Below are 22,193 nucleotides of genomic sequence, written 5' to 3'. Positions count from 1 at the left end.
AGACACTTGCAGCAGATCAGGGAGGTGTCCTGGAGCCAGATTCTAACCTGAGACTGACATGTGACCGCTGTTGGCTCCAACAGATAAATAACCACCATTTATGTGTGGCATTCGCAAGGCTGTGTGCTGCCCAGCAACACTCTCTGTTAGACATGCCCCTGCAGAGAACATCAAGGATGTGAGATGCCAAGGTTGCCACCCTGGATAAGCTTCTCCTTAAAGGCAAAATTGCCCCACCAGTCACGTTTCTTGTGGCCCTGGGATACTCTGAGGTGCATCTCACGTGCCCACTTCTCAAAAGATGAGGCAACCCCTCATAATCAGGGCACAGGGTGACAGTAAAGCACTAGGGAAGGAAGTAAACAGGAGCCACAAGGAGAGGCAGAGAGAGAGTTTTATTTAAGGAACAGAAAGCGAGGTTTGACGCAACAAAGCTGGCAGGGAACCCCAGGGGAGAGTCACATTTCTATGGGGTGTAACAAAAACTTTCCCAATGTAAAGGCCAGGGAGAAGAAAGAGATTGTTCCAAGGGGCTCCGTGGGGCCAGCATCTTCAGCACTTGCTGGGAGGGAATTTCGACTCATTCTCTAACCAACCCACTGAGGGAGTGGATGAGCTCCAGGCAGAACTCCCAGCTTCCCTTTGGGTGAAGGGGCAAGTCTTGGGATGCAGGGCTTTGTAGTGGGGATATGCAATCTGCAGAAGTTTGGCTGAAAGCTTCCTTTCTGAATCAGAGAAACAGGAAGGTTGGGGTTTTAAGCGGCAAGAAGTCTTTCCCTACCCATCTCGCTCATAGAGGCAGGGAGAACGCAGCCCAGTCTGCAGTTCCTGCATCTTCACTTCTGAGACGGCCATCATTGCCCCAGTCTTAGCAGCTGGTATGGCAAGGGAGCGGGTCACCCTAACCTTAGAAGAGATCTTTTCTGGATAACTGTCTTGTTCCTCTCACCTGAATGAGTCCTGATCCTGCACAAATCTGAAGTAGCTGCTGCTTTGCCAGACTTTACTTCCCACTGTACACTGAAGCCATGCCCGCCTCATGGCTTAGCCCATTACAGAGCATTGACTCCAGTTCGTCAGGGTCTTGTCCATATAGCTGGGTTTGCCTTATGTCAGCCTGGATGCTGCTCTGTCCCAGGAGCCACTGGCACTGACTGGCAATATCAGACAAACCACCAAGGCTGGAAATGGAACTTGCTCTATTGGCACTGAGGCTGGCTCCATAGTTTCCCCTCTCATTGGCATGGCAATGGCAAATTGGGCTGCTTCTGAGGTGGGTAGACACCTCAATTCTTCCATCGGATTTGCTGAAAGAGAAGCACAACAGGACATGGCTAGTATCAGTGCTGATCGCAGCTCAGATCCCTCAGGAATATGCCCAGGGCTTATCTGCCCCACTGGAAGGGAGAACACAGTCAGGAAATTCAGCCCACGCTCGGGTGATGCTGCAGCAAATGACAAGGTGGGCGGGTTTATAAACTGATGTGCCTGGAAAGCTTTGAGGTTTAAGTCAATGAAAACAGTTGGACGTTCCCCAGCAGCATGGGGAATCCAAATCCAGCAGCCCTGGGCTAGCAGCTGGGATCAGCAACAAAAACCAGCTGAAGTCAGAAAGTGCAAACTGACCAGGCTAGTGTCACTGCCCCACGCTGAGCCAAATGTAAGGAGCAGACAAGCAGCAATAAAGGCAAGTGCTAAAGATCATCGCCACAACATACGGAACCTCACAATCCCCTAGGAGGTGGGTCAGGATTACTTGCATGGTACAGATGGAGAAGCCAAGGCACGAAGGAAAGGGACAAGGCCATGCAGCAAGCCAGGATGCTGAGTCAGACATTCCTGACTTGCAGTCTCCTGTCAGACTATGACTCACTATAAGCTTGTAATACAATTGGGCCTAATAGGAGAAGTCAAACAGAACACCAAACCCAGAGGTAAAAACCCTTTGATCCCAAGAGGCCCCAGAGAGCGGTCACCTAGCAGGTTGTGTCCAGAATGGACCACCAAAAAGGAGCCAAGCACCACTTGTTATCGCTCGTCACATGCTAAGACTGTAAGCTCCCTGGGGCAGGGACCGTCTTTCACACCTGTGACACTAGTCCTGGCACAATGCCTTAAGACTCTTTACGCTATCGCAACTCTTCAGTGTGGGGACTCAGCACTGAGCAGTTGCTATTTCTCCCTTTCCCAGCACCAGCTCTTCTCCTCCGGAGACTCTGCATAGATCCCCCTTTCCTGTGTCTAACTGGAACCTCCACTTGGACTAGCATCCTCCCAGCAGGGAGGATGTGGGGACACAGAGCAGCAACCCCAATGCCACACACCAAACAAACCCACTCCTGTCTCCGACTAGCGTCTACAGAAGAGAGCACCAGAGGGCTAGCTCTGGGTGTATGTGGGCGAGGAGTCATTCTTTACCAAGTTGCTGAGGATGCTGTCTATCTTGTCCTCTTCTGCAGAGCCCCGCACCACCTTACACCTGTATGCCATCAGCTGGTGTCGATCCTTCAGGTCTCTGTATGTCTAGTTAAACAGCAAAACCAGAGCTAAGGAAATCAACCTCCTTTATTGGGCAGCACCCCTCTGTTCAGCTGAGGAATAACCCTCCAAGCCCCCCAAAACTTTGGCCACATGCTGATTTCCCCAAAGACTCATTGCTGTGCAGCAGGATCCATCACAGTCCTGGGGGAGAAAAAATCACAGACCTTAAGCGATGTCCCACTGGAAGATCCGGCCTTCACCTCAAAAACTTTGGGAAAGGCCCCCTCCAGGAAGGAGAAGCTCAAGGAGTTACTGCACTGACTTTTCTGCTGTAGACCAAATTCCAAGCCTCAAGCCACTCCCAAACTGACAACCATCTCTGAATTGTGCCATTCAGCACAATTGCACCTCTACACCAGAGGAGCTCAGGTGGGAATAGCAGCGGGTGCTGCAGGCTGGGATTGTGAGGCCTCAGCAGATTTGCAGGAGGTGGGGGTAGAGGGAGTGTGAGTAGGGCTCACTTGGCTTTAGCTGGTTCTGGGAGCACCAGCTGACACTAAAACACAGGGAAAGTAAACCCAGAGGTAAATGAGATGGGCACATGACAACAAGGCAAGGGAGATATGGGAGAGCCTGCCCCCAGTGAGGTGTGTCGGGGGGGGGAGAGGGGCGGGGGGGAAAGGGAGGATGTAGACCTTCCCCCTTGTACAGCAGGGACTCACATCAATAACAACATCATGGCACTTATATTTCATGGCAAGGTTCAACCTTGTCTCAACGTCTTCCACAAGGCGCACGTACTCCTGCAGCACCTGGATGAGAAGGCAGGAGGCATCAGCAGAGCTCACTTCCTCATAGTTACTCTTCTTCTCCCCCAAAACACCCCTGCTCCAGCCAATTGGCCTCTTACAGAAGGTCACCACACAATCCGGCCCGCTCCGCAAGCAGAGGACAGTGCGTGGATGGGACAGCCTCACAGATGAGCCTGCTCAGGAGGCTCCAGGGGTAGTGAACCCAGCCCCTGCTCAAGGGCCCTGCCAACCCAGGGGGCAATTCCTACACTACCCCAACTCAAGGGGATCAGTTGAACCCTTGCCCAAATGAAGCATCTAGAAATGGAACGTAGGGAACAATCCATTTGATGCCCTGGATCATTTAGAGGGGCTTTGCCATCCGTGATCTGATCCCACAGACACCTCAGAGCCTGCTGCTGTCCATCTCCCTTAGCTGCATCTACCTCCCTCGGGTTCTCACCCCTACGATGTTCCTTCCAGGCACATGTACATAACATCTATATCCCTAAGGGACTCTGCTGGCACAAAAAAAGAAGAACTCCCCATGGGAAAGTCCTTCACCATCCCCAGCTATAGAAACCAGGCAACAACCACATGGGGTCAATGCCCCTCTCTGGGCTGTAAGCAAATTCACGTGTGGGACCATGCTGGTGGCATGTTAGCAAGCTAGGTTACCTAGTGGTCTGAGTCAGTGCAACAGGATTGCAGACCAAATGGCCCAAAGGTCTGATCCAGTGTGGCAGGACAGCAGATTGGATGGTGTGTTCTGACAGGGCAGTTCCTTTGCTCACCTGCACGGGGGCGCTGTTCCGCTGCAAGATCTCCACCACACGATGGAAGCCAATGGGAGCTCTCTTCTTGGTGTAACCCAGCCAGTTCTGAAACCACAGCCCAAACTCTCAGCACTAATCTTTTCAAAAGGGATGTCCAATGCAAGATTCCCAGAGCGTGGGGAATTGGGGAACAGGGCTGTTAGTAGATTTGGGTGCGGGGCAGAGGAGCCGCTGGATTGCTCCTCCTCCTCTCTACCCTCTCCATAGCCTCCAGAGGGCAGTGGTAATCTGCCTCTGGCTGAGGAAGCTGCTCTTTCCTGCCAGACCCTAGTTCCACAGTCAGCAGCGTCCCATGTCTGGAGACTGGGTTTACAATGCATATGAATCCCATGCAGCTGAGCCTCAAAGGCAGCCGCCTTCTCTGGCTGAGCTGGTAGAAGCTGTACTAAGCCCATCTCAGCTTCTTGAGATAGGGGAACCTGCTCTCTGAGCAACTCAATCTGGACCCCACAGCATGGATGGGCCAGGCCCAGAGCTAACACACACTGGCTCTCCAGATAGACCCCAGAGCAGGCCAGACAAGTCACAGTGCTGGAGCAGGGCACTTCAGGCCCAGAGCAGCTCAGGAGACAGACAGCTCACCATCCTCTAACCAGATGGAAACAGATAGACGTAGCCAGGAAACAGCAAGTGTTTGGACCCACGCCCCAGAAAGGTTTTGCCACTCACCTTGGTGGTGAACAGGGCATCCACATCATGCCAGGCTCGCAGCTTGGCACGGGCAGCCAGGGCTGTCAGCACATACTGTTTGTCTGGGATCTGCAAGGCATAGACACTGAATGCTGAGGGTGAGAGCACAGACTGGGGTGAGGGAGCAGGCAGCACCATCCACTCAGCAGGCACCAAGCCAGCTGCTGGGAGGGGAGGGATGGTGCAATCGAAGCCTGAGCCCGGTAGCACAGTAGTACATGCAGGGTCACACACAGGATCTGCAACTGCTACTGAGGCAGGGTTACATGGCTCAGGCCCCCAGCATGGTCCACCCCATTCCACACTGACTCCAGGGAGAGCACCATGGTCCTGGAAGGCACGGAGGAGGCTCCCATCAGGGCTGGTGCAACAGGGTGAGGCTGGCAATGAACTGGCAGTGAGAAGGGCCCATTTTCCCCTTCCAAGCCATGAGAAGCAAGACAGGGCCACCCATAGGCCGAGCACCAAAGCCAGCTAAGGGTCAGGGGAGCTCACCCCAGTTAAGGGAAAAGGCCTCACAGAGCTTGGGGTTCAAATACAGGGGCAAGGGTTCCTGTAACCTGGGATCCCAGCAGCACCTCACATCCCAAGTTCCCAAAACCAAGCTTCCTCCCTTGTCCCCCAGGAGGGTCTGGCTTCCAGCCCAGCCCAGCCCAAAGCAAAGGTCTCCACAGAGCTCGCCCCTTATCTAACAGCTGTATCTAATCCCACTCCCCTTCTATCTGGGGAGAAACCCTTTCTCTGCCAAGCCAGCAACCCCTACTTCTGACAGGATTCAGCCTCTCAATTTCCTTCTTCCCAGGCACCCCAGCTCTCTTGCCTGCATTTTTATTGATGCTGTCACAGAAACCCACCTCCCACCAAGAATGAGACACCAATCAGATTTCACTCCCTACCTTAAAGGTTTTCTTCAGGTTGGTGGGGCTGCTGAATGTCCCCTGAAGAGAGAGAGAGGGTAACACTCAGCTTTTTCAGATCGTGGGCCCCTGCCCCCTTTGGTATGTCTACACTGCAGACGGGAACGAGTCTCCCAGCCAGGCAGGCAGACTCACGCTAGTAAGTCTCAAGCTAGTGCACTAAAAACAACAACATGGATGTTCCAGCTCAGGCTTTGAAGCCCAGGGGGTCAAGTGGGCTTCGGAGCCCGAACTTCCACCCAAGCCAGAATGTCCACACTGCTATTTTTAGTGGACTAGTTTGAGCTCAACTAGAGTAAGTCTGTCTACCTAGGTTGGGAGACTTGTTCCCAGCTGCAATGTAGACCACCCTGCCAGACCCAGAACTCCTGCTTGCCAGGGCTCTATACATTACCAAGGCTGCTAATGCTAGATTGGGAAATGGAGGTTCATTAGCATTAGCCTCTGCTATCTGGGCTGGATCTCCCATGCCTCTAGTCTAGAGTGCTCACACACACTTCAAAGACCACTGTTCCACATTTGGGTCTGAAAAGGTTAAAAGCCAAGTTAACCCCTTGGACGCTGGATCCAGCAACTGCCTCTGAAACCATGCAAGGTAGCTGCTTTCTCTGAGGTGCCAGTTCTTCTGTGATGGCTGCCGTACCAGGCAGAATGCCCCTCTCTAACGCTGTCCTCACACTTCTTATGGCCCCCTGAAGTGCCAGAATTCCATAAAGTGTGGGGACCATTCTGGAAGGTTAGGGGAACTCTCTCTGGAGATCAGGGGGTGGGTGTCATCCTCTTTCTTTACCTGTGCCAACTTTATGAGCCGAGCAGGGTGGCCGAGTGGCACTGGACTGGGACTCAAGAGATACAAGTTCTAGTCCTGGCTGCCCACTGATCTGCTGAGGGACATGGAGAGGCGCAGTGACTCACTCCATGCCTCATTTTTCCATCTGTAAAACAGGGGTAGTGACACTAAACTCCCTTGTAAAGTGCTTTAAGATCTACTGATGCGAAGTGCAAGGTAAGAGCTGGGCATTATCATTATTTAGTGACCCATACCAAGGGTTTTGGCACTGAATTCCAGCGCCCTGTCTACCCTGCTGTTGCACCCACCTCGCCCTCTGTGTAGTGGTAGAAGCAGGAGTAGAATAGTGTGGTCACCAGTGGCATGTTGAGGATAGAGGCCTTTCGTGGGTATTTCCGAAATATCTCAGACTGCCCAGCAGCTTCCAGATGCCGGTCGTTTGCCTAGAGAAGTAGGATGAGAGAGACTGCATGGAAACCAGGCCAGCCACAGTTTGCTCACCCAGTTCTCAGAGGATGAGGGTTGTCTGGGCCAGTTGTCATGAGACAGGCCTGATTTCAACAGGACCATCTGTGACATTGATAGACCAGGTGCCAGCTCTTACCAAGGCTGTAGGCGTCAGCTGAGCACTGACAAATTCATAGGTGGAAACCAGACCAGCTCACCTGTATGTTAGCGTTGCTCAAGATAGGTGTTAGAGTTGTAAGGATGTGCTTAGTATTTAGACTCTATAAAATCATTGTAAGTTGCTGCATGCATTAATCTTGTTCGTAATGTCTGAATCCCGTGCTATAAGGTAATATGTAAGTTTTGCTTTATAACTGTAAAAATGTCTGCTCTGAACTTGTGAACCCAGGTAGGAGGACTGTTTCCCCCACCCATCAAGAAGGACTATCAAAACGAAGTGGGCCACTGCAAAACATCACGATACAAAGACTGGTTGATGGTGCTCTTACACTCATAGGTTGCTACATGCAAGAAAGCTCATCCCATCAGCTTGAATTCTGGAAGGAGGAAATAAAAGACAGCTGACATGAAAATTCTTCATACTCTCTGCTGTTTGGACTCTCACAGGGCTGGAGTTCGGAAAAAGCAGAGATCCCCAGGGTCAACCTGAGTTAGCCCTAGAAGACATTCAGTGATGACAGATTACTATATCTCTGTCACCTTTTGGAACCACAGACTAACTCATTTGTGCATATATGTTGCCTGCTTTAACCTGTAAATAACTCACTTCTTTTTCCTAGTTAAGAAATCCTTAATTTATTGTAGGATTGGCTACAAGCGTTGCCTTTAGTGTGAGATCTGGCATCAGTGACTGGTCTCTTGGGACTCGGAGCAACCTGAATCTTTTGTGATCTTTGATGTAAGGAACCATTTATCATTTCATCCAGCTTGCCTGGGTGGCAAGATAGACTGGAGCGTCCAAGGAGACTGTCTAACTCCATGTAAGACTGTTACAGTGCTGCAGGAGTTTGCATTTATTGCTGGGTGAGTGAAATCTAGTTATATAACCAGTTTGGGGTGTCTGCCCTGAGGCTGGGATTCATGGTTGTGAGCCACTCCAGACAGCGTGACACCATCTTAATGTGCTGCACAGCTCTGAAGCAAATGCCCTGCATGTACCATCAGCACATGAATATATCTGACTCTCAGTGCGATAGCTTGGTGCAGTTGTCTATCAGCAAAGCTTGGATATGGAGTCAAATTAGATCCAGGAGGTCGCAAGCCAATCAGCTACAGCATCTAGAAACTTCTGATTCCTCCCAGAAGGGGAACCTTGGCATTAGAACAGGCCGGTCCGAGCCAGAGGCAGATGGAGAGCTCTGAGACACCTCTATGGCCAAAGGAGAGAGGCCCTTACCTCAATGATGATCTGTCTCTCCAGGAGCGTATAATGGTCTTGAACATGAACAGCATCTTCAGATGAAAACGGCAACCTGGCCAGCAGCAATGAGATTAGGACAGTCATTATCAGCATCTCTTCCCAGTACACACGGCCTGGAGGGGCTCTCTTCCCTACTTTACCTTACCAGAGTGTGCTGGGGGATGCACCCCCCATGTTCTTGCTCCCCATATTCATGGCGAGTCAGAATGGCAACCCTCTTTGGCCTCACCCACCCAAATGCTCTGGGAGTGGCAGTGAGTTCTCAAGCTCTCACCTTCCCAGATCACTGCCTGCTCTCTCAGATGGAGGCCATCTACGAAGAGAGCCCAATCAGAGGGGGAAATCTTCTGGATTTCAAGGAGCGGTAGGTGAGAGAAGGGAGCTCAGAACAATGCTAGTGATACCCACCCGAGACTAACATTTCACCTTGGCACCCCCGGTCTCATCCCCACCCATGGGGTCAGTGATCAGAAACTCCCCACAGTCTCTGCCCTCCAATCAGCAGAAAATATTTCAGGGTACTGATCATCACAGGCTGTTCATAATCACGCTGTGTTGTTCCTCAAACCCCCGCTCAGTGATGAAAGAGAGACCACTGTCCCTCTAATCCTGTGCATCACAAAACTCTACTGCAGGGGTAGTCAATAGGTGTACCAAGGGCCAAATCCAGACCACTAGACACTTTTGAACAAACCAAAAAATTTTATATACCTTGTTTTTATTATTTTCTCTGGAGTCTGGTCCTTAACTATACCTTGATCAAGAAATCTGGACCTTGGCAAAAAGTAAACTACCCTTGCTCTACTGGTTCCAGCAGGCTGCACTTCTTATTCCACTCTCCAGGAGGCACTCACACCCCACCAGTTCCCCACCTTCCCTGCTCACCTAATGCAGCCTTTAAGAAATTCTCTTCGTTTCTCTGCATCCTGGATGCTCAAGTGCTCCCGGTACTGGGACAGCTGGAGGGGGCAGAAAGAAAACAGGAGTGGTTCAAAAGGGAATGGGCTCAGGAGATCTGGAATGTCACCTTCCAACAAAACATGAACTCAAGCCCTGCCCACTGACTACACCTGCCTAATGGCTACCCATTCCCGGTCCCCAGGCTCTTGTCACAACAGCATCCTTTGTTGGAAGGAGGAGGGGGAAGTGCGAGGGGTCTGATCGCAGCCTCTCTGAGGGGTCTCCCTCACCTCATAAAAGCTACACAGGAGAAGGACCTGCCACGACTGGGAATACTCACAGCAACCTCCTCGGTCCTGTCCAGGAATCTGCAAAGGGAAACAAAGCATTAGCGCTGCTCAGTACCCTTCACTCTGGGTCCAACCACAGGCAGTGCGTTCAGCCCAGCCATGATGCCGGGTGGGGAGCCTCACCTGAGCAGGTCCAGGAGTAGCTTCTGCTCCCCTGTCTCTTTGAGGAAATGGATTAGATGGCGCAAGGCCACCTGTCGCACCTCCAGCTCTTGGAACAGGATCTCTAGGTGGGGAGAAACAGGCAGGATGTCAGCACTGAGGAGCCATGAGAAAGTGTGAGCTGGTCAGCCTGGGCTGTTCCAGCATGGATGGCACTGCTAGCTTCTGGAAGAAAATTAAAGGATTCTGCAAACCCCCCTCTCCAGAGCACAGTCCAACCTCTAGTGACCAGGGGTTAGGAAAGGAACCCAATTCCACCTGTTTAATGGCCAAGTACTCTGTGGTGCATGCTCATATCCCACACAGGTTCATTTTCATTCATCCCCATCCCAACCTCTGCCCTCTCCTAACAGGGTCCCAGGTATTCATACAGTGTCTCTGGGTCTTCACAGCCAGCACAAATCCCATCCCTTTACACTCACTGGATCCAAGGTGCATCTCTCTCAAGGAGACACCTAGCTCAGTTAAGCAGCACCTAAAAAGAGTGATTCCAGCCTTTCTCTCCCTTTAACTTGCAGCAGATGAGAGAATCTGGCCACACTCCCCTTAATTGAGAAACACAATCCTGCACAGACACCACTGGCCCTAGCCACCTCCCAGCCACATTTACCTTTCTTCAGCGTCCTCTTCAAGAATATTAGAATCTGCAAGCAGAAGAGACATCCCTCAGATGAGCAGATGAACCCTCACTAATATCTGGACAGGCAGAGACACCAGCGGAGGCCCACTCAGCCCCAGACATCTCAGCTCCAGCCTTCATGCAAGGCTTGATCAGTATTTTGTATTGAGCAATGCTGGTGTCTTCTGTACTGCGTAGGCCAAACACAGGCCTGGGGGAGCCTGCAAGCTGACACTCACTGGTTTGGAGAGAAGGTCTGCTGGCTTTTCTATAGCTTAGATAAGCAATGCTTCAATTCTACAGCTAGGGCATTTCCCTCACGTCCCTTCTGAAGGACCCCAAAGAGCTTTCCTAGAAGCATACATACAGGGATCACCTCACCCACCTCGTTGGAGTGGGAGGGATCACACCACCCAGCACGTGGCTCATTTGCTGCACAATGCTCTGGGAGGCCAAGAGCCCGGGACAAACCTCTCCCCTTATGAGCAGCTGCCTGGAATATTCAGTGCAGTGTGCAGGGACCTGAGCTTTCCACATCTCACCCCAAAGCCCTGCACACAGGCAGTGACAGGGAACCTGATCCATCGGGCACAGGAGGTGGAGAAGGAGCTGATTGCTGGGATTCCAACCAGAGGTTCCAGAGAAGCACATGACTTTTAACCAGAGGCTTAGAACATGTAGTTTCCCAGACCTCAGACGTGGCCCTTTTAGGTAACACACTGATTTTAATTCAAAGCACCAGCAGCGTTCAGGGGCTAAATGGCTGTGCAGATACATGAACCCTTTATGGGACCATCCTGGCCACCACCCACCCAACCCTATACTGCCAGAGGAGGACTCACAGCTGTAATGACATTCCCATCATGCACCGCAACAGCTTCATCCAGGAGCTCCAGCTTCTCCCGCAGGGAACGGAACCTCTCCAGTGAGCAGATCTGGGACATCATTGGAGTCAAGGAAACACTGCATCAGCCAAGTGCCTGGAATCCAACCAAGATACAGGGAGCTAACGCTCCCTCTAATCTTGAATGATTCAGCAACATGAATCACTCCTCTTCAGAAAATTTCTCATTCCTTCGGAGCCCAGGGCTGTGAGCGGGTCTCCCACTGAAAGGGTTTTGCAGGATCAGGCCCTTTAACTATACAGCCTGGGGGCAGCATGGTGCATGCACTTCTCCCCAAAACACCCTGCAACCTGCAAACCACCAGAACTCATCAGAGCAGAAGGGCCCTGGTCTCTTGGATCCTCTGAAGCTGATCTGCAGACTGGAAGTGGATGACTCTGCCTCTTCCTTGGCTCCCTTTAGCCCTGAGCTGCTCTTCCACCACTCCTTAGCCTTGAAGCTACCATTTCCCTCAGTGGAGATGGAAGCAAAGCCCTTCACCAACTAGTAAGAAGGGATAGCTACAACCTTAGCGAAGGGGCAGCAGCAGTTGGGTGGTTACTTCTGCACACACCACCTTTTCCTCCACAAGACTCATCTGCTCACTGCCAGCCCTGAGCAGCTGGGACCAAGATCCCAACTCCACTGCACCAAGGACAACTCCCACTTTCCCTGCCCCCTACCTCTGATTTCCACCAACTATGAAGAGAGCCAGAGCCCTAAAGTTGACCCCATGAGTGCTTTTTCATAACGCCAGCTCCAGAGGGGTCAGCAGCACTGCAGATGACCTCATGCCATGGGAGAAGCCTCCAGGGTCTAATAGAGACAAAGGCTCTAGCAGTGGCCCAATGATTGCCACCTGTCACTTATTCCTGACTCTAGGAGCATCTCAGTGCTTCCCTTCTGCTTTTGCTCCTCCACTTGGCAAAGCCATAGGTGGGCACAGAGCTTTGGACAGTTGTGCCCACTATGGCCATGCACCAATTAACAGAGCTACCCAGTTCCCCTGCCCAGTCCCACAATACAGAGGTGCAAGCAGGAGGCAGTCTGAGAGCACTAATGCGACACTCTATACCTCGGGGGAGCGCCCTGTAACCCTATAGCCCCTCGCCCTGTAACCTCCATATCTAAATATGTATACCTCGGGGGAGCGCCCTGTAACCCCATAACCCCTCGCCCTGTAACCCCCATATCTAAATATGTATACCTCGGGGGAGCGCCCTGTAACCCCATAACCCCTTGCCCTGTAACCCCCATATCTAAATATGTATACCTCGGGGGAGCACCCTGTAACCCCATAACCCCTCGCCCTGTAACCCCCATATCCCTCATTTATATATAATTATGATATTGCATATAGTGAAGACGCGATAAATCGACCACCGAGCACTCTCCCGTCAACTCCGGTACTCCACCAGAGTTAGAAGAGTACGCAGAGTCAACAGGGGAGCGTCAGCAGTCGACCTACCACAGTGAAGACATAGTAGTAAGTAGCTCTGAGTACATCGACTTCAGCTACGCTATTTTCGTAGCTGAAATTGCATAACTTAGACCAATTGGCTCACCGCTCACCCCACACCAGTGTAGACGAGGCCTCAGTAATGCCCACCAGACATGCCTGGACTTGTGTTCTCTAAGCACATGGACAAAGGGTATAAAACAGAACACAGTGGCCCCAGGCTTGGCCTTTTCTCCTTCCCCCACCTATGCTGCAAGCAACAAGGACACTCAGAAGACTGAAGACTCCAATAGAGGAGACTGGCCAAGGTTTCAAGGGTGAAACCTGTGTACTATGACCTGCAATATACAGTGGTCTGAGAAAAACTGCTTAGTCTAGATGTTGCCCAGTCTAATAGGATTGAGAGTTTAGACCAGGGGTCGTCAACCTTTCAGAAGTGCTGTGCTGAGTCTTCATTTATTCATTCTAATTTAAGGTTTCGCGTGCCAGTAATACATTTTAATGTTTTTAGAAGGTCTCTTTCTGTAAGTCTATAATATATAACTAAACTATTGTTGTATGTAAAGTAAATAAGGTTTTTTAAATGTTTAAGAAGCTTCATTTAAAATTAAGTTAAAACGCAGAGCCTCCCAGACCGGTGGCCAGGACTTAGGCAGTGTGAGTGCCACTGAAAATCAGCTCACGTGCCGCCTTCGGCACACGTGCTATAGGTTGTCTACCCCTGGTTTAGACAATGTGCTTGTATTTTATTTTATTTTGGTAACTAACTGACTTTTTGCCTGTCACTTAAAATCTATCTTTTGTAGAGCCTGGGGGGACTAGGCTGCTGCCTTTCTCTGTGTGATTCATGAGTGGCTCTGGGAACATTCATGCAATCTAGCTGGGTGTAGGGCTGCACATGCAGTGATGATAGCGCCTGGAGGGGTTTTCTGCTTGTCACTAGCAAAAAGAGAGACAACCCAGGCTGGAGAGTTAAGGGGGCACAGCGGTCCCATGGTCTCAGGCTGCACCTCGGGGATCCCATCACAACCAAGGCTCCCCTCTTGCAAGCAGATGGAAAAGGAATGTCTTTACCTTGCCCCTCTGCATTCGTCTGACTGTATCCTTGGGACTCCAGTCGCTGCTGTAATCCTGCAACAGAAGACACAAGCATCTTATCAACTTCCCAAGATGCTGTGGGGCCAAGCTATCCCAGAGTTTGCTGTGCAGCTCCTCCCACTCAAAGCTGGGACAGATGAAATAACTTGTCACACAGTTCACAGCAGCTAGAAGGGTTTCCCAGTAGGCTTTGCAAAGAACAAGAGCAGTAGAGTTCCGATGTGACTGAATTTGGCCTGGGTAAGGAGGTTCCAGAGTCTTGTCACTTTCCTGGAACCTTTATCGGGGAGGAGACAGATTGATCTGGTTACTGGCTGGTACCACTGGTGCAAGCGCAATCCAAGAGACTCTGAAGTTCAGTGCCCAGAATGCCACCAGGCTACCATTTATGTGCAAACTTTTACTGCTGGTGAAAGGGGCCAACCACACCTGCAGAGACAGAGGTCTCTTGTTTATCCACACAATAGCTACGACCTAGTAGGTACTGTGCAGGAGAGCTTGCTCTCACACTACCCTAACATGCCTGACCCCTAACCTCATAGAGCTCCCTCAAAAGCCCACAGCTGGGTTCAATCTCCATGGCCTATTCAGTCCTTAGCTTCTCTGCTGAAACTACCTAACAGCTGGAGTGGTTTTGGGGATGAGGACACATTCCCATAGAGCCTCAATTGGCAATGACTTTTGCTCAGGCCCCACCTATGGCAAATTGGCTAGAGCCAGAGGCCGAAAGGAGAACAGGGTGTCTATTTATTGCCTTGGACAAAGACTATCACTGCATCCACATGGGAGGTGCGTCTTAGAATGGATTCCCACCCCAGGGACCTTAAACCCCAAGTGTTGGTTTTATGGGGGCAAACTGCTCCCCCCAACTGATTGGAGAGACCATGAATTGGCAGGGCAAGGATTCAGTTACATCTTCCCATTCCCATTCTACCCTCAGACAGGCTCCTTCAGGTGAGCCTTCCCCAGCAGCACAGGGAACCCAAAGCCAACAGCCTCAGGTTAGTGCCTGGGGACAGGCAAAGGAAAGGGACTCAAATGAGGTGAAAGGGACCAGGCAAGTGTCACTGCCGCATCCTGAGTGACAGGCAGGGAGTGAACAATGGGCAGCCATGGGGAAAAGTACATGGGATTTTAAAATTCACTGACGTCTCATCAAATCATACAGGCCAGAGAAGGAAGTGCCTTTTAGGTTCCACCCCACCCCTCCCTCTAATATGCCAGTGCAGGACTGGGCCCTGCTGTACTGTTCTAGGGAGTTTGGGGGGATTGGGCTGCTGCCTTTCTCTGTGTGAATGAGAGGCTCTGGGAACTCTAGGGCCTTGCACAGTCTAGGGTAAATGTCCCAAGCATCAGGGTTTCCACTGAGACAGCTCCTCCGCCTGATCCAGATCACTGTCCGGAAGTTGGTCCTGGAAGTCAGAAGAAACTTTCCCTACCGTTGTTTCATCCCATAGCTATTATTTCCCCCTTTATTATGCTAGATTATTCCTCCCACAACCTACTTAATAATCTCGGGGGGGGGGGCAGGAAATGATAGAGAAGGAAAGGACAGTTTCCATACAGAATGTTTATCTCAGCTGCATCCCTTAAGGAAGTGTGTGTGTAAAGAAAAACAGCGTATTCCGGAGGAGAACAGCACCACCAGGGGGCAGGGTGTTATTCCTGAGTGAGGTGTCCTGGGGCTCTGAGTACCACTCTTGATTGGGAGTTATCAGGCTGTCAGTTCCAGTCTCACAGCAGGAATGAAGCTATTGCCAATGCTGGGGCTGCACTGTAGGTGAGGAAGAGGCTTTCAGGCAAAGCATTAACAAGTGTTCCCTTCTGCCCATCTCTGCCGGACTTCTCAGTAAGAAGAGGGAGAACTCCCGTGTCTCCACCAACACGTTCACCGTTAGTGGAAAAAGATGTGATGTCTGAGGCTCTACCTGAGTTACTGCTGAAGGGATTCCAGCAGGCTGGAACTGGGATTGTACATCTCACCTTTGCCCTCCCAGTTCCTACACTGCCCTCTGCTAGCTAAACAGGGACTGGTCACTCACCCCATGTGACCTTTGCAGTCCATTGCTCTGACCCTGGGATTGTGAATGTGAGCCACCCACCTTGTATTCCGCCTTTGGTCTGCGCAGCTCTGGAGCGTAGCTTTTAACTCCTGTGTCAGAGAGAGCTGTGAAGGGGAAGGCAACACACTGAATAGCGTGTCTGAGATCCTGATTCACATCATCCTTCCCATATTTCCCCTGGTCTAAGCTTCCCCCCAGCACAGGTTTCTTTGTTAAAAGAACAGACTGAGTAGCAAAACCTGGGCCAACCCCATGGACTGAGAGGAGCCCATATGTCCAGGGACTGGGCACAGAGCTGCAGCGAACCAGAATGTGAGAAAGTCTGGCTAAAGGCCCCTTCCAACCCACAGGAGGCTCTATTCAGGCAGGTTGCTGTCTATCAAAGAGGCAGCATATTTAGCCATTAGAGTATGGGAATGAGTCAGGAGATACTAGTCTATTTCTGACCCTTCTACTGATTTGCTGGGGGACTTCGGGCAAGTCTGTGCCCTAGTTTCCTCATCTGTAACATGGGCAAGATATAGTGAGACCCAACTTTCCAAAGGGCTTTGAACTTGGGGTTAAAATCCCCTACATAAGTGTCAAGTGTTATCTGCCCCTTCCCCCACCCTGCCCAGAAAGGAATAAAAACTGCTCTCTTACCATCTGAAAGGGACTGAAAACTCCCAAGTTTGTTTCTTCCTAAAAGAATCAAACAGGCAACAGTGAGAGATTTTTATCTGGCTTTCCCCAGGCAGCACCTCTCACCAAAGGAACAGAGAACTGCATTCCAAGTGGGCATCGCAGGCTAACTATTAGACAGGGCCAGCCTATGGGAAACGAATGGGGAGGTCTCAGGCCATTTCCTACTGAACATCTGTCCATATCACACAACAAAACTGGCACTAACTGACCCCTTGCTGCCACAGGGGCCAAGGGCTGAGAGGGTTATGCAGCTTGAAATCCTTCTCACCCCTGGAGGGGTCCACTAAGGATCACTGAGCCACTCTGGGGGTACAGTGTTGTGAAGGGAGGGATACGGCACTGGCATCTGTACCTACACTGGGACTATACAGAAGTCTTCAGTCTCCAGTGCTAGGATTTCAGCACCTTTCACCAGCACTAAATCAGTTAATGTATAAGAACAGGGGCAATCAAAAAACACGCCACATGAGGAGAGGACGTTCAGAGGAAATTCAGCTTTGGAATTGGGCTTGTTTCCAGGCTGGAGAGACAACAGCACTGAGCCACACGACTCTCCCTCAGCCAGCTGGACTATGTCTGGCAATGCTGACGTGAAGTCGCTAGCTCCGTCCCCACATGCAACAGCAGAAGCCATCTCAGCTACAGGGGAAGGGTATTTGCCTGCTGCCTCTGTGGCAGAGAGGACCAAGCGCAGCCCACCTGGGCCAAACACAGTCCCAAATCGCCTGCTTTCATCTACACAGATGGCATGCTGGGAGCTGTAGTCTCCAGCAGTCACCCATGCTCCACCTTGGTCCAAGCAGCTTTGTTACTCCACAGAGCATAGCATGCTGGAAGGTATACTCTACATGGCCTGCCCCTTTATACTGAAAGAGACCTCAGTCAATCCCCCAGAGATGATGCATGACCCCGCTTCCCGCACCCCGACCCCACTATGTCACTTCTGCTCTCCCCACTTTATGAAGTCAGATGTGATCATTAACACCTGTCAAGTGGCTGATGCAGCCTGTGGCTGGGCAGAGATGGGGCATTTCCTGGTCTGGGATATGCACAAAGAAACTGGAATCCTTCCTTATGCTCTTGTGGGAAGGTCCATCTGCCCCAGGCAAGTAGGGGACTTTACCTTTGAAGAAACTGCTGATGGAGTAAGAGGAGGTTTGCTTGGGGAGAGCTGGATGGGAAGAAGAGCCCTTCTGTAGGCCTGAGTCTCTCCCTTCAGGAGCGTTAGAGCTGCTGGAGGCGGTCTCTTTAATGGACCAGGAAATACCTATGGAGAGAGAACAACCCTTGTAACTCAACGAGAAGACATAAAACCAAAGACCTTAATGAAAAATTCTAGAGTGGAAGAAGCCTGTTACCTCTTGTGTCCTCATCAGTTTTAGTTTGGGAACATTCTGCACATTCTCCCTCCGTATTTAACTCCCTGTATCAACTGGATACAGTACTCAGCACATAGCTTCCTAAACTTGAACTTGTGTAGTGCTAAAGTTTAAGCAGCTGCCCCATTCCTCCTCAGAAATGGCTGCACTTCAGTGGTGTTGTATGACTACAACTTGTATAAATATTTCAGAAGATCTCTTATATGACACAGTACATTTAAATGGTGCTGTATGAGGTGTGACACATTCTCTGCTCCAAAGAGCTTACAATGGAAGATACAAAACTAGATACTGGATCCTTTGGTTTCTCTGGACTGGAGAAATGTAAGACATTCCCTTCCAAGCACTACAGCATTGAGATAACCTTGATGCCTGCAGAGGACAGGCAGGTATTGTGACAAACCATAGATGGGGACAATAACTTGCTCAGCTTTGCTCCCTGTTGGTCTAAGCACAGCAGGCAGTCTCTCTCTCCACACAGCTGCACCCTAGTCCCACCGCAAACATAAGCTTTTGAACAACTGGCACAGCAGAAGAACAGTGAGCCAGACTGTGATAGTGTGTGGTGGGGTGAAGAGGCTGACTGGGAAGGTGAACAGGAGACACAAGCAAGAAGAGCAGCTGTGGTGCAAGGTGAGAAGCACTGACTCCGTGAAAAGAACTAGCTGCAGCGTGGTGGGAGCACTGCAACCCTTTGATCTCTCAGGTAATAAGAATAAGGTAGGGGGATCCATGCACAGCATTGAAGTTCACTGGGTTGGTCCAAACCTGAGGACATGGCTATATCCAAGCTTCTTCTTAACAGGAAACTGTGCTCCGACACCATCCACCCTGTAAAGCTCCCACCCCTGCCCATAGCTTGGCAGAGACTAAACTGTTACTGTGGTGACCTTTAGGGTATATGGACCTTGCTTCCCCACAACCCTGCCTCACCCCATCCCTTTTCTGTTCTCAGAAGAATTAAATCTCTTCTTTCCCAGGCATGTTGCTGGCCATCTCTGCCAACCCCCTTTATCTAAGATGCCACAGCACCTAGCATCGTAGGTTTGGGAAGTTTTTAATTATTACACTTTATTATTACACTTCAATTGTCTGCACAGTGCCACAAATGTGTTGCTCTGGTGGAGGAGGGGGGCGCACAGGGAGCAGATTATACTAAAATTATCAATATTAACTAGGGTTGCGCATTTTAGTGGTAAAAAAATGGTCAATTAACTAATCAAATATTGGCCCAATATTGCCAAATAATGTAAAAAATGGTCAAATATTTTAAAGCACTAATTTATTAGAACAGTAACAAAACAGTAAAACTTTATGGTCTCCAACAGGTTTAGCTTTAAATAGATAATTATGCCAAATTACAAAAAACAAGTTACTTAATGGAGTTATTTTAACACAAAAAACACAATCTAATGAAATTCTAAGAAATGAAAGAATGGCACCATGATGCAATCAAAAAGATCGGTTGCCACCCACATCAGGGCATTTTTGGTGGAAATTTGACCATGGTCAAATAATAGTCAATTGACATTATTTGATCAGTCAATTGACCGTCTTGCCATGCCTGATCTTAACTATCCAAGAAGGGGACTCTCAGCATTAAGGAATCTGACAACGTCAAAAAACTGTAGGATTATCCCCAAGACTGCTCCAAGAAGCAAGTTTTGTCTGCACTTTGATCTCTGCTATTCCCTATAATAATCCAAGAGTCATGATCCCCAAAGAATGTAGACAGCAGCTGTCAGAGGATCTTAACCCAGCTCCCATTCAGTCTCCAACTGTCCACCTGAAATGGATTGATTCAGCTGCTTGCAACTGAAACTTGTACCTCAAACACCACATCAGCCCATCAATCATCATGCTGAACTTTGTAGCATCTCTGACAAAGTCTTGCAGGAACTTGCATAAAAGATTTTGGGAGAAATGGGTTTCAAGTGAGGGAGAGCGTAATAGGTTGTCAGTCATACTTCTGGCGGTTCCTTCACCTACACTTGGTGGATGCCGGGCATGGATAAAGCCTATGCTGGCCTGTGCTGGATATTGAGAGAGAGGAAGTGGAATTCCCTCCACTTCTATAAATGGAAAGAGTACAAAGGAGACATCTGGGGACCTCATCTCATTCTCCTTCTAATGGGCACAGGCAGATGCCATTCTTTCATATAAAATTGTAAGTGGGAGAATTAGACTCTAAAATCCCAGCATTTCTGGGGAAGGGATCTGACTCTGGAGTAAGAAAAGTAGCTGCACAGCTCAAGTCCAGACAAGAATGTTTTCATAAGCTTTCCCTCCCCAACACAACTTTCAGATACCCCTGCACTTACTGCCCACTGGCTCTCCACTCCAGCTGAATTTCTCAAGGTCGTCATCATCATCTACAATCTCTCGAAGGCTGTTCACTGCCCGCTTGGACTCCTTTAGCTATGGACAAACACAAGGTTAGCATGAAGAGCATCTCTATTCCACTCAGATAGCCTGAGGCTTTCCTGAACCCACTCCAATCCAAACAAACCTTTTGCACATGCCTTTCCCAGCCCCCACACAGCTGAAAGACCAGTGGAAGATGTTCCACACTTCAATTGGCCAACAATCAGCCCCTTTTCACCCAGTATATGGAATTTGAGGACTATGAACATCTGAGCGATCAGTTATAAATACCTCAAACTAGTAGGAAGTGCAGGTGGGGATCATTGGAAAGGTCATTTACCCTCAATTTATTATGAGGTCTCAGATTTGCCCTACAGGCCTGATGCCAAGAGACCTTAAGGATCTCTACAGAGATAATCAGAAGATAAAAAACAAGAAATTTCTGTCTTCTCTCTCATTTTCCCAGCAAGACTGTCAGTGAGTAGAGCTCATTAAAAGGTTAATTCTGAAATTTTCAATTAATTTAGTGCCAAGCACAGGTGCCTGTTTGATAGTTCTGAAGACCTCTGTTTATCCTCAGGGACTCTAGGGCAAGAGGGAATTCAGTTTCCCTGGTCCAGTTTGCTAAAATGGCCATGAAGGGGACCAAATCTACTACAATTCTATTCTCACAACAACAGACACAAATCTACTAGAAAATGAACTGAGGTTCAACAACTCCCTTGATTATTTTTAAAAAGAAAAATATACTGTATTTTTTTGGTGTTTTCTACTTATTTCCCCTCCCAGGAACATTACACATATTCTCCAAGATTTATAGAGAAATTGAGGAAGAATGCAGGAACCAACATTTTATGCCCTTCAGACTCCCTACTCCTTCCCATGGATCTAGTGCAGCTTTTTTCAAGCGGGGAGAGGTAACTGTATGCACGGGAGCCCTTAAACAGCTGGATTTTTCCATTCTCCAATCTTTTGGAAGAAAGAGGCAAGTCTCTACGGTTTTATCAATCCATGCAGTCTGAAGACTATACCTGGGAGAGCTCATCATCGTCATCATCAAATGTGAAGGCTTTACACTTGGAGCTGTGCCAATACTCCTCCTCGTCAACTTTCATCCTGTTCATCTGGAAAAGCAGCCAAAGAGAAACACACGTGTTAAGCGACAGGCAAATCTCCCCAGGCTGGATCAGAACCAGCACTTCGGGGCCTAGGCCCTACAAGGGAGGGCCCTTGGGTCACCCCACTTGAGGGCTTTCAGGGGACTGCAGCGCCTGACCAGGAAAAGAGGGGTGGCCCCACAGGGGCCGGAGGAGAAGGGAACAGTGGGAAGCGAGGCTGTGGCGAATCAGATCAGCCCGTGGCCCGGCAGGTCAATAACCCGACTGACACAAGGGGACCGGCTGCGCCAGAGGGCGGATACCGGGGCCCCGGCTCGGCCGCCGGACTGTCTCGCCCTCCAAGGCCGGGGGAGCGGGGCCCCGAGCCGCTGCGCAGTGACTGTGAGCGGCAGGGCCAGGCAAGCCCCGCCCGGCACAGAGAGAAGGGGCTCGGGGCCGCCCCCAGGACACAGGCGCTCACCGCCCCTCCGGCCAGCCCGACTGCCCTGACAGTGCCCGCCTCCTCCCCGGGATGGGATGGGGGGGCTGTTAGCTCCGCGCAAAGCACCATGGGGTATGTAGTTTCCGCCTTCCCGTCTCATCCACGCCGCCCTCTGCCTTGTTCCCGGCGGGGGGCTCGGTCCGCGGAGATTTGGACTACGAGTCCCAACAGGCCTCGCGAGAAACGGGGTTGACTTTGACATCCCGCTACCCGTCGGCGGCGGAGCTCAAATTATTCCG

General features: G+C 50.3%; 1 protein-coding gene across 4 annotated transcripts; it reads right to left on the bottom strand.

Moving 5' to 3' along the window:
- Nucleotides 1–376: 376 nt before the first annotated feature.
- On the bottom strand, nt 377–22,163 carry VIPAS39 (VPS33B interacting protein, apical-basolateral polarity regulator, spe-39 homolog). Of its 4 annotated transcripts, none has more exons than XM_039534781.1 (20): nt 22,021–22,163; nt 21,387–21,479; nt 20,313–20,409; nt 17,736–17,879; nt 16,571–16,609; nt 15,968–16,032; nt 13,842–13,898; nt 11,267–11,359; nt 10,416–10,449; nt 9,767–9,869; nt 9,634–9,661; nt 9,279–9,352; nt 8,370–8,445; nt 6,814–6,948; nt 5,695–5,736; nt 4,778–4,867; nt 4,067–4,153; nt 3,204–3,293; nt 2,419–2,523; nt 377–1,307 (listed from the first exon to the last, which is right to left on the bottom strand). In XM_039534781.1, exons 1-20 carry the CDS (start codon nt 22,021–22,023, stop codon nt 1,287–1,289), a joined length of 1,476 nt encoding a protein of 491 aa, XP_039390715.1. In that variant the 5' UTR covers nt 22,024–22,163; the 3' UTR covers nt 377–1,286. The 4 variants fall into 4 exon arrangements, with proteins under 4 accessions (XP_039390715.1, XP_039390716.1, XP_039390719.1 ...); XM_039534782.1 differs by lacking the exon at nt 22,021–22,163 and adding an exon at nt 21,934–22,016; XM_039534785.1 differs by lacking the exon at nt 22,021–22,163 and adding an exon at nt 21,776–21,890.
- Nucleotides 22,164–22,193: the final 30 nt, after the last annotated feature.

Source organism: Mauremys reevesii, linkage group 4 (assembly GCF_016161935.1).
Source record: "Mauremys reevesii isolate NIE-2019 linkage group 4, ASM1616193v1, whole genome shotgun sequence".
Lineage (NCBI taxonomy): Eukaryota > Metazoa > Chordata > Testudines > Geoemydidae > Mauremys > Mauremys reevesii.
The sequence above is the reverse complement of the archived record's forward strand: the minus strand, read 5'-3'. Positions and strand labels throughout refer to the sequence as shown.

Excerpts from the sequence above, each read along its gene's own strand:
- VIPAS39 (XM_039534781.1), bottom strand. Across the intron at positions 17,880-20,312 it reads GAGTGGAGAGCCAGTGGGCA|GTATTTCCTGGTCCATTAAA; the intron begins GTAAGTGCAGGG and ends CTCTCTCCATAG. Across the intron at positions 2,524-3,203 it reads GCCATGATGTTGTTATTGAT|ACATACAGAGACCTGAAGGA; the intron begins GTGAGTCCCTGC and ends CTGTTTAACTAG.